Here is a 16,262-nt window from a genome sequence, read left to right on the forward strand (position 1 = left end):
ATTTTGCTATTATTAATTTATGATTACATATAGTCATCAAGAGGTGCTATTCTGATAGATATTGTGACGTAACTTTGAATTTATATTAAGCGATCATGTAACAATAATCTAACAATATTAGAATCAAATTATGACCTTTGTAAGAGTCAGTATCACTTAAATATAAGCCATGTCTCCTGCGTAATTACCAATTAATTACATGAATCCTATTACCTCTGAACATCGTCTCCACTTCATTCCCCTCTTAAGGTAATTAAATCCGGTTGGCAAGCAATACAGAATGGGCCTAATCCTTACCCTAATCTAAGGAAATAAATCAAACAATGAGGAAGAAAATCAATGTTACATCACACTTAACTAACTAGACGTAATGGAGAATTGTGAATAGAATGGTATTATATGAATCATCCTCATACGAACGCAGAAAACGATATTCTCCAGACTAACGTGTAAATTAATAGTCAAAGTTAGACACACATAACACTTGATACCTACAATCTCAAGCGTTTACGTGCGTCGTCGGAATCGTAAAAAATAATTTACTTAATTGCAGCCTCCAAGATCGACTGTTCTCAACAATAATTGGTTCCCAAGCGAACTGCCTATTATCACCAAATACTTAAATCTACGTTTAGTTATAACTGTGAGAAACATTTACTCCAGTTAAGATTAAAAATTGGGAAAAAAGTGAGGAAATGAGTCAGGAGTGGAATGAGGGTCGGTAACGAGATCGCCGCGCTCCACTGCCCATAGTGGGCTTCCGGTGGACGATGGAAATGGACATAGCAGAGAATCACACCTGCTGGCCCATCCATAATTAACTAATTATTACTAAGAACAGCCTACGTTCAGTCAGAAATATTGCGGAATTGACTCTATTGAACAAAGTTCAACTAAACACAAATAACGAAGTCTTTTCTAGGAAGTAGAAACCAGGGATATTCTGTAATTCTCGGAGGGATTAAACATAATACATAAGTTACGACAAAAATACACCAGACCATCAACATGCCAACTTAATGATGACTAATGATTGCACGAACTAATCAAAACGAGGAAGCTAATAAAACGAAACAGGACACCTACCCAGGAACGCATCAAAAAAACTTCAAAAACATCGAATCGACACTTTTTATTTTTGTTCCACATCCCAAAAAGGTCGATTAAAAAATTCGGCGCTAAAAAGAATAACACCGTGAGTCTATTACCCGTATAGCATGTCATCGACGGTTCATTAAAATGCGATGACTTAACACAAACACCATACTGGACTTCATTGATAGCCTCTGACGTAGGTTCGGACGCATAAAAACTCCCTTCATTTGCCAAACAAACGTAGCCCTTAATGTATTGAATTAAGACTGATAATTTTCCATCAAAGCAAGAATTCTCTGGTTCGTTTTGGAATGAAAGATCGTTTACAATAGCATTTCATTCCGTGGAATCCATTGATAAGTTTGATGCTACCAGTGTTACAAGACGGTCATCTCACGAGCGAAGAATTCTACTTCCGACTCTACACTTCATTAATATTCCTTTAAGCTTCTACCTTTTCTCGATCACACACTTATGGCCTATATCCATAAATGTCATTATACAAAATCTTCGCAATGTCTGACTATATAGGTCAAAACATTAATATCAAAATTAATTAAATGTGAAAACGTCCTTGTAAGCAAATGAAATGTTTAAAAAATAATTACCCGAAAACAAACCGAGTTTGTCAAACAAACTTGAGGCAAGCTTTAATGAAAATTACAGAAATGTCTATTGCGGTTGTCCCGGCGTTTCACAGGCTTGCTTGTTAAATAGTAGCTATGAAACAGTATTATATTCTCTGCAAACAAAAAATAATTTCAATTTTAATTATGTTTGAGTGTCATGTGACTGTAATGTGTGCCATATTTAAAAAAAATGATACGTTGTCATTGAAAAATGTATGATTATCCAGCTTTTGACTTAAGCTTATCTTAATGAAAGTAGATCGTCTGAAAAGTAAAAGAGATAATTAAAGGAATGGTGGAAAATCTTGTTAATCCAATTAAATCCAGGTACGGTACCTACCTAGCTGTATCAACGAGAGCAATTAAACCGGTAATCAAAAAAGCACAGTGTTAATGCCTAACGCTATAAAGAATTATTTAAACTCTAAAAAAGAAAGCTAGATTAAACTATTACTTTCCAAAACCGTGAGAAAACGTCTCATCTGAACTTTCAGCGAGTACTTCGATGATAAGCGAAAAAGAAATGTTACAGTTACAAATTATTGTGCCGTGAAAATTACAAATTCAATGCAAAATTGAATGCTTTGAAGGCACTTTGTGAGGCCGATTCTGTTTGGAATAAATTAATTATGGCAATTTAAGTCGATTTTCCATCGTTACTAGCGGCCTACACCGTTCAAATTACAATTTTGTACTCTCCTAGTCAATTGTTTGGCTTACGGCAAATGTTTAACTGTAGATGTCCAATTCATATTTTCAATTCATTAATTTATCTGCTTTCATTCATAACCTTAATAAACTGTCTGTTCTCTTTATTATGTACATGGAAAAACACAATTTATTCAAATGAATAGCGATTATTTTCCAGCTTACGAACAAAAAGCGAGCTATTTATATGATACGTTTTGTAAAAAGTTTAATAGGATTTTCCATTTGTGTTGAGTGGAAAATAGATCACTAGCGAAGAAATAAAACCGATCGTGCATGGAAAGAAGGCTTAATGTGTTTTCCATTTTATTATTATGCAGGTTTCCTATTACGTATCAAGAATGCATTTCTTATATTTTCACCGCCTCGTTAACAATTGGTTTTCATATTCATAATTTGGTCGTTTCTCGGATTTTTGGAAAGTCAACTCTTGAACGGTTTCGAAACAAATCAAACAGTTCCCATCAGCGTTGGTCTGATATGAATATGCATGCGAATTTATAGTCAGTCAATATTGAATATGTTATTAATTGATCCTTAAAATAACAAGGGTTTTCCGGCGTTTAAACTGAATGTTTCTGATCCTTTAGTATTTTCATTTTCTTTATTTAAGATTTAAAAAATCTTTCACTTAGTTAAATAGGCTTCTTTTTAATTCGTGATTTTGATGTGTTTAAATTGTTTAGTGAACATTACATTACTTAAGAGTTATAATGTACTTTCTTAATTTTGCTACTCTGAGACATCACTGACAGTCGGTGAAAGGAAACATAATGAAGAAAAGTAAATTACAAATATTGGAATCAGAAATCACCAGACAGTGAGCTAGCCTGGTGTTCAATTTGCAAAACTTTCCAATATTCATAGAGGGGGGGGAATATCATTTACTAATACTATTATACCTCTATGGGTTACATACCTTCTTCTACACGATTTCATTCTTACATAGATTTCACTTGACCTATTTTCTTCAAAGGAAAATCTGAAACCGCCTTGCATCGAAAGCTTGCACCCACACACAAGCTTAAGAACGTGATCTTTCAATCCCTATCATCGTATTTCATCATGTACTCGTAGTTGACGTTATTTTTGTAAAAGAATAATGTTTTACATGAAAAATTCATGTAAGGAAAAGTGCTTTATAGAACCAGATTTTTGTATCTGTATTGGATTAGGGATCCGGATCTGAGGGATAAAAATGGAACCCTATTACTGAGACACCGCAGTCTGTCCTGATTTTACAGATGTTGAATTACTGTTGCCGCTATAACAAAGATTCTACAGTTATTCTTACCTATAATTTACGAAACTAAAGACGGAAATAATAGAGCTTGGATATTCTTTTAGTCAACGTATTTCGGTAAGCACTGTCGCAACATGAAGATTTGGTTTTCCTTAATATTGTGCAACACGTTACGTAATTTGAATGGAACTGAAATTAAGCATAAATTGTGTCGAAATTTATGAGATAGGGTTATACTAAAGAATACTATTTAGCCATCTTTACATTCTTTTTTAGCACATACCACACAACTCACCTAACCAAATTATTACACGACTAAATGTACGTGAAGAGACACGTTTACAACTGAATACCAACTTTAATGCAGTCAGGTAAACTACATTAGAACTACAGAACTGGGTGCAAACTGAGAAAACAAATGTGCTCTATTACGGCTGTTGAAAATGTACACAGAATTTTCCCGAGTTGCTGTTGTTTCTCTACTTTTGATGTATTTTAAATGGAATTGTTAGGAATGATAAATGGAATAATGAAATTTTGAGATAATTAGGCATATCGTTTTTCAAAAACGGGTAAATGCTACAGCAATTCGGGCTCATCTTTATTTTTTTTACTGGTATAAATTTCGTCAATCTTCGGTTGCGGTCATTAAATATTTTATCTTATTTTAAGTCCAACATATGTTTGACGGAATAGAATCTTTCAAATCCAACAGAGGAAGTGCTAAAGTCTGAAGATTTAAATTACTCAAGGGAAAAAAATAGAGCCAATACATTTTTTTAATCTGTGTTCCACTGAAGTTCCAATACGAATTTAAGTGTTTTCACCTTTAACCATGAATAAAGCTAAACGGACAAAAATTGATACTGCAAGTTGCATGAACATATTCTAGATAGAATACTCACAAATACTTGACCTATTCCAGGACAATTCCATTTTCTGAAAATCAAATACCGTTAGATGCTTTTCGTTGAAAAGGCTTGAGTTTGAAGCGAAAAATCATTTGTAGAGTTCCATTTACCGAAGGTAGAGCAAAGTACTATTTCCTTGAAATTTCTTACTTTATTCCTGAGAGTCTTCCACAACCTCTTAAAGTATGGTTGTTGAAAACTGACAGCGCAATACACATCTCCTTGCAATGCCCGGCATCTCTCTTCCTCATTCACAATAATGTTACTTTTAGACATGGTGGTAGGACCCCTGTTCACGTTTTAAACGATAACTTAAGATATTTTCAAGACTGAATAAACGTGATTTCAAAATAAAGAAACATACTTAAGAGTTAAAACTAACTAACGCCATCTAGGTGGGATAGAGTAAAAGTATGTATTGGATTATGTTGATCCAGTATTCTAGTTTTGTTATTATTTTTATATTTTAATAACAATGTTTTTATATTGACATCGATTACATATGCATCTTCAATTCTAGAGCTTTTGAGTCTATGAAAGACCGTTTACACTTTTTAACCTTATAAAAGTGTTGAAATTGGATTATTTAAATGCAGTTATAGAACAAATACAACTCGATTTATAATACAATTTTATTAACATAAAACATGGTTTTATCATCTTTAGAACAGAAAGTAAGTTTACACTGTCACCAGATATTTTATAATAAAAAATATGAATTTCCAATAACAGGAAAAAAATTCTTCGCTGTTTATTAATCCATTTCTCACTGATATTTTTATGTTTATCGACCTGGAAGATTAATCCAACCAAAAAAATCTACTGAAAGTATAAGTTACACAGAAACACACAATACTGAAATAAAAAACCGCTTGAATACCGAACATAGTTCATTAGAAGAGGACAGCGATAGTTCTGTCACTACACTGTGAATGAGTGGGCAGAACTCGTCCCCTCCACCGGCGCAAGCGCCTGTTTTGGTACAGCACTCGGGTAACAAACAATTCCAACTGAAATGAAAACTGTATAAATAAATTATGCTATAAATTCTAAAGTGAAAAGAGGTGTTTAGTTTGATTATGTTTATCATTTAAAAAAGTTAAACGAAGAAATATATTATTATATGTTTGCGTTATGTTAGGGGACACTCGGTTTTGCCTACAAATACTTCAGAAAAGTCATCAGAAAACATGAAGACAAAATTTTAGTACTGAAAACAATCTCCCCCCACTTCATGGCTCCTCTACAGGTCTCACACTCGCGTAGTGGGAGTGTACCATGCACTCACCAACACAGCGACAGGCGAGCCCTCAACACAGCCTCCTAGCTCACGCACACTAGCACACCCTCCCGTGTCCGTACGTACACAGGCACTCTCAGTCCACAACACAACCTCCTCTACTGCACTCACGCGCAGTAAAAAAAGATAACGCGATCTATCGATCTTTTTCCAAATCCAAAAAACAACGTCGCCAGATAGCCTTCATGAATATAGTTGGATAGAATTGACGTCTTCCAGCGAACGCGTCGCTATACCCCGAGACATTTATTTCGATCACAATATTTATGACATCGTAATTAATTAAACATGTCGTTTTAATTATGTAAATACAAATGGGTGATAATCAATTTAAATTATGTGTTTTGATCTCGTTCGCTTAATTTAATGTAAACATATATTTATCATTATTCGTGGCGTTTTTACGGTGTTAACGCTTAGGTAATATAAAGCTCGGCGGGATGTTTTTTGTTGAAGCTAGCGGATAGTTGAGTGCCGGTAATATGTTTGGACTTGGAGAACAGTGATATGTACTTTGTGTTCGCGTTACTTTAAATGGAATTCTACTGATCTCATACCATTATGGAACGTCACCAAAATGGTATGGATGTGTGGGTAGGTAAGGGTATATAATTTTTTTTTTATTTATTCTAATTTCAAAGTTATACTTTTACATTATTTATCTGTAACCGGAGTTTAAATGTAAGATATTTCATCCTTATGAATTTATTTCATGTGAAAATATGTGGGGCGTTGTCGGAATGTCTTTCAGAGTTTATTGGGGTTGTAAATCAAACCCTTGATATTACAAAAGTTTGCTTTGTTCCAAATACTTGTACTGAACGTTTATTTTCCAATAAATTACATATTATTTGATCTTGTATGACCTGTTATTAAGTGTATAACAAGTTTATGTTGTATATAATCCTAATGTGTATTCACAATTTGTAAAAATATTTATAACATTTTTATTCACAAAAATATCACGTAAACTTAATTTTCATAAAAACTAATGAATTAATTTCAAAAGACTAAATTTTGCACTTACTCGCCATACACTTAGAACACTACACAAAGTTGTAAAATAATAACGTACAAAAAAAGATCAATCATCAGACGCAAGAAATACCCGTCGCTACATTTACTACCTACCGAACATATTTCAACTCTTCCTTATGTTGTCGATTAATTCCCCTAGGGCAAGGTCGCGTCAACCAGTTGGGAGGGTTGTTCATCAACGGTCGTCCGCTGCCGAACCACATCAGGCTGAAGATCGTGGAGATGGCGGCGGCGGGCGTGCGGCCCTGCGTCATCTCGCGCCAGCTGCGCGTCTCGCACGGCTGCGTCTCCAAGATACTCAACAGATACCAGGTGAGAGACTTACAAGTTGAGATGATTCACAGGAGAAGATACTCTTGCTTTAACATTGTAGGATTTTGAAGAAAGCTCTTTACCTGTCTTTAAAGTTCATATCTGTAGACGTACATATTAAAATAATATTGTAATTTAAAAATCGGATAGAGCGTTAAGGTGGAATACCTTAACGCTAACTGTCAAATGTTCAAATTAATCAATCTCAATTAATTAATCTGCAATGTTAACCATTACAACTTTTATATTTTTCTACTACTAAAAATAGAATAAAAACACTCAAAGTACCAAACCGTTGCCAAACAAAAAAAATCAACCAATCTTTGAATCAAAAACTATATTCCCGGTATTAATATGACTTTTCCTACTAGACTAAAAAACTTACTAACAAACAACTTGTATAACAGCAATGAAATAACTTGAAATAAATTAGCAATATTCTACTAAATTGGCGCCTGAAGAACTGTTCGAACAAACCCGGCAGTAAATTTTCAGCAGTAAACTTTGAATTTTAATACTTACTCAAACGGAGTTTGTTGGAAAATAATATTTAACTCAAAGATCAAGAATTTCATATTTCAAAACATTTACTCAAACTGCTTTAATGCTATACACAGTGCTTGTTTTAATTCTAATTTATTGTTTTTAAAAGCAATTTATAATTTCTGGTCCGATAAAACCTAATTATTAAGAAAAAATGAAGCGTGTTCTGTAATCTCCGAGAGTATCAAGTCAAAATGTCGGCTGAGCATAAAATACACACATCGAAACAATAACTTACAATTGTGTCCAAAACACAAAGTCGGGGGACTTTTATAGACATAAGAGTATTATATGAATGTCGCCGCCAACGCATATCGACTGGTCAGCCAGTAAACAATTGCCATTGATCTGTTGCCCAACCGAGCCTGAAGGTTCGTTTTCACCACCGCTCCTACAACTACAATAATAGCGATTGTTTTGCCCAGGAAGCGTTTAGCTACGCTCCGCGAGTATAGGGAACAGAGCTACCTACCTGCCACCATACATCTAGAAATATGTACTGAAACTACAGTAATAACGTTATTATAGTGTTTTGTTTTCTACTATAATATTGTTTGATTCTAATGTGTTGTGTTCTATTGAACGAATGAACGATTGTTTAAAATTACTTTACGAATATAGTACCAATTTGGGGAAGATTTTGTATAATAAATTTTGCCAGCGATCCTATTTAATTACTAAAATAAATTTAGTACGTAAATTACTTGAAGGTGTTTCCTCAAAATTTATTCAATGTACATTCATACCATAATCCATGTATAAAAAGAAAAAAAACGATTTTAGTCAAGCTCAAAACGCAAACGCTTTTTATCACGACTTATACATACTTCTTTGTTCAAATCGTTGTTTTTTTTTTGTACAATTGTACGTATTTGATGTATACCGAATTTATGTAAAATATTTTGATAAAATATAAAATGATATAATAAAACAACGATCGATCTCGCCTAGGAGACGGGCTCCATTAGACCAGGTGTGATTGGAGGGTCCAAGCCCAGAGTCGCGACGCCCGAAGTGGAAGCCAGAATAGAAGAACTCAAGAGGCAAAACCCAGGAATATTCTCATGGGAAATAAGAGAAAAGCTAATAAAGGTATGTATCTATATTAAAACAGGTCAATTTTAGTGTTCCAGGAACATAATTTCATTGTTGTTCTCTTAATCTTTAATATAATCCAGTTATATTCCAATTTACAAAAACAATTCTCGTAAAAGTTTAACTGAGACCTTCGCAAATATTGTTTTCAGGAATCAATTTACCAGAGTTCGATTCAAGCGAATTGAAAATATTTTTTACTTAAAATAGTTTCCGGGGTAAAAATTCATAACTTTATTGCGCTGAATTTCCAATAAATCGGATTAACCGAACTGCACGACCTACAGACGAGTGAACACTCAACATATTGGAAAATAAAAAAAAACGATCTGTAAACTCTTTTAATATAGATATGTAATTTCACTCATATGATCAAACAAGCACTTATGAAAATGAAAACAAATGTTTCGAACGAATCAATTCAATAATACGAAAATAAATCATGCCTAAACGCCAGTCGTATTTGTATTAGGCCCATCATATATCAAATCGTTGAACGAACCTTTTATTTGTGATAATGAGGCAATGAGAGACAAACGTCGGTTACAGGAGGGCGTGTCTGACCCACCCAGCATCTCGTCCATCTCGCGGCTGCTCCGCGGCGGCGCTCGCGACCCAGACGGCAAGAAAGATTACAGCATCGACGGAATACTCGGAGGTAAGCACATCACAAATAACACAAACCCACGCAAAAATAAAAACCCTCTATACTAAAGCCCTCCCATTCGTGACGCTGAATAACGTGTAGGTCTTAGCATTCGTATGACATCGATATCTTTCACATACATTTCACCCTTTTAAAGTATTAAACCTGTATAAATATTTTATACAAACAAATCCTAACAATTTTTTACTTACTTACCAAATGCGATAAATTTTAGTAACATTAAAGTATAAAGATCACTTCCGATGATATAAAATATGGACTAACCAACAAATATTGCACAACTTCCCATCGTTTATGGTGTGCCGGCGATTTAAATGCCGCAACCTGTCAAAGCTTTCTCACGGGCCGGTCAAAAAATCAATTTCCGCACACAAATTTTACTTCGTCATTGTTGCCATTTGAAATATTGAAGTTTGTTCTCGACGCATCAAAGGGCGGCGAATGAAGGCAAATGGGTGAAAAAGGTGACCGACAAAGTGTACCGCGGTCGCCCGCCGCGACTCTCGATAGTGCTGAAATACGAACAATCCACGTAACATGTTTTGGTTGTAGTGTCATTTTTGCTATTTTGTCGCCAAGTTTAATTGTGCTCTGAATGTACCTGTTGCCTTTGCGGCTTCCCGTACAAAGTCGTGCCGCCCACCTAGTGTTCAATGTTATGCAACTACAACAGACTCGATTGTCACATCGAACTTGTTTTTACCGGTTTTTAATCTGACTTCTATTGATATAAATTAGGGCAATTAATCAGTAGGCTACGTATAAGTATCAAATTTGTTGCGTAAATTATAAAACAGGAAAAAATAAATTGCGCCTAAACAGTATTAAGCTTTTGACTTTAAATATAGTTATTTTTACATTTAATTTCACCTCAAGTACAAAAAAGCGTGAAAATATTATTTAGCATTTGATTATTGCTGTTACTAGGTATTTGATTACACTGTTTTACGGTTGATGTATGCAATCAGAGCAATAATTACGCCATCATAACAAATTTATGGCCCATTGAAATGTAATCAACAACTATAGGTAGTGGAAGACTTAAACTAGTTCAAGATGTAGGTATTTGTAATAAATCTTTTGCATGGAATTTACTTAACACTGGAAAGATTAACTAAGAGTTCCATAACGATCCCTGAGTTTAAATCATTGCATTGTTTAAGCATCGAAGCTTTACCTTTATTTCTAGATGTAGAATACGTAAGACTTGTATAAGCCATATCATGATTGGTTTTTATTGTCGATATTTTCATACCTTAAGTTCCATTTCCATTCCATTTCGGTCCATTTAACAAAAACAGACTATTATTTTACGTTTTAATTTTCATGAGATACATTTAAAAACTCCGTAAAACACAGGTTTAAATCAAATCGATTCAGCACACAATAAGTTCCCACGGTAAAGGCACAAATCAAGTGATAATAAAAAGATGTCAGTGCTTTATGGAGCCACACACAACGAACGCATTTGTTAACATACATTAGTGCATAATAAATCCAGTCATTAGTAATCAACTTATAGGCAATTTGCATATTTTGCACGGCGTGGAGCTGTTAAGGTATTATTCACTGTATTATCTATTAAAGATTAGCTTATTAGCAGCTAAACTGGACTCCGTCTTAAAGTGGTTTAGGCTTAATAAAATTGTAAGAGAAAAACTCGTGATTTACATTCAGTGTCCAAATTTGTGCAAAGTATTAATTAAAGTACAAAACATACATTTTAAGTGAATATCTTTCTGTTACTATTCATTTTAATTTCGGAGCATATTAATGTCCACTGTCCTTATAAAACTCTTACAATATCGTTGAAGAAAATGCTCTATACATAAATACATTAGGACGACTTGAAGACTATGTAATTTTCTACCTTGACAATCTCAGACATTCAACATCTATTACGTATAAAGTCGTAGTGAACATTTTGCTTTCACAGTCGCATCAAGGCAAAACAAAAGAGTGCGGGCGGGCGATAAAATCTCACATTTGTTTAATAACATCGGTCGTTAGAATCAACTAATGTCGTCGTCTGTGGCCGTGGAGAGGCAATTATCAAACCACCGACAAGTCTTGCAATCACTCTATATCTGACTTGGATTTACTTTGGTTTATATGGCTTTAGTTTAAAGTTAAGCAAGGTTGAAAGAGAAAACAATGGGAGTTACCTTGACCAGTTTAAATAAGACTTTTGAGTTTATAGTTTGAAACGTGCTTCATAAAGCTCATAGGAAAGTTGATAAAATGTTTCCCTATTCCACTAGTGCCTACATATCATACACGTAAAATTAACTTCGTCAATTTTCGTATTTAATTTAATTAAGTAGGTAGCGTACTTCATCGTTGCCGATGTATCATATAAGTCTCTAGAGCATTTTATTTTGACAATTGGTATTCATGTTGATGTCAAAAACATTTAAATTAAGTTTGTCCGTCAAATAACATTGACATATCTGCCTAACAACAGAACAATGCTTCCAATCTTGTCACATGTAATGTAATTTTTGAAGAGTTTAGAATGATGATAATTACTTCTTTATGCAATTAAATGCATATATGTAATTTAATTTCGGTTTAAGTCTGTTCCTATGGAGTCGAACTTTCTCTGATCGTATCCATGTAAACCTAACGTGGCATCACAATTATTTAGTGGGCATTTATTACCTCGCGTTGTATTCAAGACAATTCTGTCTCATCACATTATTCAATGAGCCCTCCGCGAAGGCACGAGTGTCTCCGGAAGTGGCCGAGCAGGGCCGACAAAGAAGGCGGACTGCCTTTGAATGAGCATTAACAAGCTTACATCATAGCTTTATAGTGATACTTTACGACCTTTTACAATTTATTTTAATAAAACTATTGTACTTGTGTAATGTTATAGAAGTTTCATACAACATGCCTGTCATGATAGATTTAATAAAAAATTGTAAGTGGCTTTTATATAGATGTGAATAATAAAACAAATACCTATAATATATGTACAAAGTTTCCAACGTTAATAACTTAAAACCATTTTCTGAAAATAAATATTAAATGCGCACCAAATAATAAATACGGTATATAATTCTAAAATGACGAAATGAAATATTGAGACCATTTTTATAGTTTTATTATTTCCATTCTATTAAATCCTTTGACGGCTTTTTATAAGCCAATTAATGCCGTGGGAGGAAATAATATTGGACGTCAACAAAGTACTGAAAACACTCGTGTTTGTAGTTTCATAATCCGGCTTTATGGATCAACCTGTGGCCTGAAGGTTAACAAAACAATTTTTAATAGATTAAAAGCTTGAAATAAAAACCTTTTAAAAAGGGTTTTAATAAATTGCCTTTTTTTGCATAGCAAACCCGCGCAACTTTACATAAACAAGTATTTTATTTTATGGTCTCATTATTTTACTCGTTGTCACACGAACATACAAGACAAAGTCCTTTACGGAAATGTTATTCGTAATAGCGAAAAAAGGTTTGGTGATATTAATTTAAATCAAGAAGCTCACAAGCGTGCGGTAAGAAACAAGCAACGCCGCCCACAAAACGCAGACGTGCTAATCCGACCATCTGTTAACATTGAAACAACCCGCTGAAACAAAGGCCGACCCGACCGTTTTAATGAACCCAGATTATGAAGGTGTTAAACCTTCGCCGCCGCTCTTTCAACTCCCAAATTATGACTTTTGAGCGGAGCCGCGCGCGCGCCTCTTCACGGGGTCACATTTCGGCAATCGCCAAAGTTTCTCTCGCCCTCTCCCACGTACAACTCATCCATAAACCTCTCGCCTTTCTTTGAACATAAAATCCCTCATAGTTTTGCTTTACTGCTCTCGACAATGAAAACATCCAGAGTGGACTTTACGACCCCGTCATAAAGTTTAAAATCGCTCTCGATTATTTCGTGTTTTCGATTTGTATTTAGCCTCATACGTTATGATCAGGACTCGGAACAAAAAAGACTAAATAAATCTGTCCCTGTCTCGGCCAGCCGGAGAATTTGAGCAATGTAAATCATTTTATTACAATACGTTGTTTTTTATTTGTCGCAGCCTTTGTGCTTAGAGATGTTGCCTCGTGCGTTTAATTATTCCGATGTATCATTATGAGGAAACAAATTAGGGGAATAAAACAACGTACCGTAATATGCAATAAATCAGTACAAAATAAGAGCTTTAAGTTTTATAAGAAAACATTGGTAATAAAAAGATCCTTATATTGTTGCTCAATTACAAAATTTCTTCTTTAGTAGTTGTGTGCGCTAATGAGCTTAATGTATTAATGGTCCATATTAAATATAGTTCTATGGTCTCAATAAAATGATTTACCTATAACAAGCTGTTGACCATATTTACAAGCGAAACCAAGAAATACATAAATACTGTCGTATTGAATACATATATTTGTGTGTAACTACCAATTTAATCTGTGGGTGTCGTATTAAACTCGTGCTTTCGCCTTCCACGTCATAAATCCAGCTCGCGACACCAAAATATTGAATGGTGCCAAAATGTCACCCGAACAGCAAAGAGACCGACAAAGGGGCCGCCGCGCTGGGTGTTCCTTATTCCGCGCCACGCTGAGCCCCTATTTTTTCATCTCATTCAATTTTGACTTCTTTCAAAAGGCTATTAATATAAGCCGCATTTTTTAAAATCAGTTTTAAGGCCAAAGCCGTGTATTGTTGCGGGTGTTTTTTAATCAGTTTCCGTAGGATACCGCTACCGATTTATAAATGAGACCGACCCGCGATCCCCGCCGTTCTTGATTTAGGCGAATTAAAACATGATGTGGGTTTATACAAAAAACACTCTGTTAATAAATAACGCGTGTTTCAAAAAAAGAGATGAAGACAAATTACCGTAATATAATGTCGTATAAATTAGAGGATTGCGTCACGAACATGACAGTTTATCGTCTTCTACTTAATCATTAGAGCGTTATTAATATGTTAAACAATAGATGAAGAATAAGATTCAATCTAAAACTATTTTAAGTTGTACAGGATATGAGTGTTTGGTAAAAATAATATGATACTTCCTTTTCAGGTCGTGGTTCAGATTCGTCAGATATAGACTCAGAGCCAGGGTTGACGCTGAAGAGAAAGCAGCGTCGTTCCCGTACAACGTTTACTGGGGAACAGCTAGATGCCTTGGAAAGGGCCTTCCATCGCACGCAATACCCTGACGTGTACACTCGCGAGGAACTGGCTCTGCAGACGGGGCTCACCGAAGCTAGGATACAAGTAAGAAACCCATCAGATTATTCTCCTATAAGATAATTTTGAATTAAAACTTGAATGCTGCGATACTGTATTTTACCTTTAAAATACATAATGTATGTATAGAAAAAACGATGTTTAAACTAATGATTAAAGGAATGATATATAAACATGTGTTGTTTGAGAATTACTTAGACAAAAATGGTATAATTTTTAAATAGGAGCGTAAATTTGCAAAAGTTTCAATATCAAATGTTTTTGTATATCTTAAGTGATTTATAAGAAAAATAGGTGAACTAGTACAAAACTCATATAAGAACTTTGTTTATTTATTTGAATGATACCTTAATGTGTTTTCCCACATTTTACGATGAACAAATATTCTTCTCTTTACAATTATATTCTATCTTGATAAAATTGCGTAAGCACCTCGTAATGAAACTCTGAAGTAACATAGCGAGCTTATCTCATTCTTCGAATTTATTTATTTTATATTTTATTGCCAGGTGTGGTTCTCCAATCGACGTGCCCGACTACGAAAACATACTGGTTCAAATCCCAGCCCCGGAATCGGTGGCTACTCTGCAATACCAATGCCACAAATACCATGCCCATACCCTGCGGGAGAGATACCTTCGTTGTCCCAACACCACCCACAACACCCAGACGCATGGCACCATCAAAAATATGCCAATTATAACCAACTCATGGCACAATCTCAACATTTGAACCAAGCTTTCCAAAATGCTGCTTTTCCTAGCACTTCCGGAACCACTTTCGGTCATTTAGTTCCAGGTGCAAATGGCCCACCCCACAGCCAAATATTGGACAGTGGTATCCCAAGAAACGACTACGCTCGATACCCTAGTAGTGATATTTACAACAAACCTATTAATTACTTACCAAAAGAGGCTGACGTTGATGATAAAGTCAACAATGATGAAGTGATTGAGCCAAGAGAAGATACCTTCGAGAAACCTCCCGGAGACGAGTACAGCAAAACGTTACCAAATAATGAATATCCAAAAGTTCCCGCTGATTACTCCAAAGTGTCTGCCGACCCGACCGCGGCTTCAAACTGGAGCCCCTCCCACAACTCATTGAACATGAGTCTGGCAGGTCTCTCCAGTGAATACAAGTACATGAACGATCCGTATTCGTTTCCGAACGTGTCTGATCCACTGACGCAACATAATTATCCAAATCCACCCAATGCTGCAAACAAATACTGGATTTGACGAAGTACTTAGTTACTATAAACTTTTATTGTTTTAGTAAATATGAGTAAATTTTATTTAAATTATATTTTAGAATAATTATTTTAATTATGACCGTTTGTGAGAAATTACCTCTTTTTGCATTCCATTTAATTATACCTATCATAAAACCAAACATTTGTACATTTTAGTAAGAGAGTCATTAGATATTAAAGGGTTACTATCAATTATGTTTTTCATTTAATAAATGTATCAAAAACCTTGTAAAAATAAAAATACAATTAAATAAATGC

The 16,262-nt window shown here is 34.7% G+C and overlaps 1 protein-coding gene across 3 annotated transcripts; it reads left to right on the forward strand.

Moving 5' to 3' along the window:
* The first annotated feature begins 5,686 nt into the window (after positions 1–5,686).
* Positions 5,687–16,196, forward strand: LOC113492253 (protein gooseberry-neuro-like). 3 transcript variants are annotated; one of them, XM_026869679.1, is made up of 6 exons: positions 5,687–6,484; positions 7,064–7,236; positions 8,731–8,871; positions 9,424–9,532; positions 14,592–14,776; positions 15,259–16,196. In XM_026869679.1, exons 1-6 carry the CDS (start codon positions 6,448–6,450, stop codon positions 15,988–15,990), a joined length of 1,377 nt encoding a protein of 458 aa, XP_026725480.1. In that variant the 5' UTR covers positions 5,687–6,447; the 3' UTR covers positions 15,991–16,196. The 3 variants fall into 3 exon arrangements, with proteins under 3 accessions (XP_026725480.1, XP_026725460.1, XP_026725471.1); XM_026869659.1 differs by having other exon boundaries at positions 5,688–6,484; positions 14,580–14,776; XM_026869670.1 differs by having other exon boundaries at positions 5,688–6,484; positions 8,734–8,871; positions 14,580–14,776.
* The last annotated feature ends 66 nt before the right edge of the window (positions 16,197–16,262 follow it).

The sequence above is a fragment of the Trichoplusia ni genome, chromosome 1 (genome assembly GCF_003590095.1).
Source record: "Trichoplusia ni isolate ovarian cell line Hi5 chromosome 1, tn1, whole genome shotgun sequence".
Taxonomy (NCBI): Eukaryota; Metazoa; Arthropoda; class Insecta; order Lepidoptera; family Noctuidae; genus Trichoplusia; species Trichoplusia ni.

Excerpts from the sequence above, each read along its gene's own strand:
- LOC113492253 (XM_026869659.1), top strand. The coding sequence starts at position 6,448 with ATGGAACGTCACCAAAATGGTATGGATGTGTGGGTAG. Across the intron at positions 6,485-7,063 it reads TGGTATGGATGTGTGGGTAG|GGCAAGGTCGCGTCAACCAG; the intron begins GTAAGGGTATAT and ends TAATTCCCCTAG. Across the intron at positions 7,237-8,730 it reads AGATACTCAACAGATACCAG|GAGACGGGCTCCATTAGACC; the intron begins GTGAGAGACTTA and ends GATCTCGCCTAG.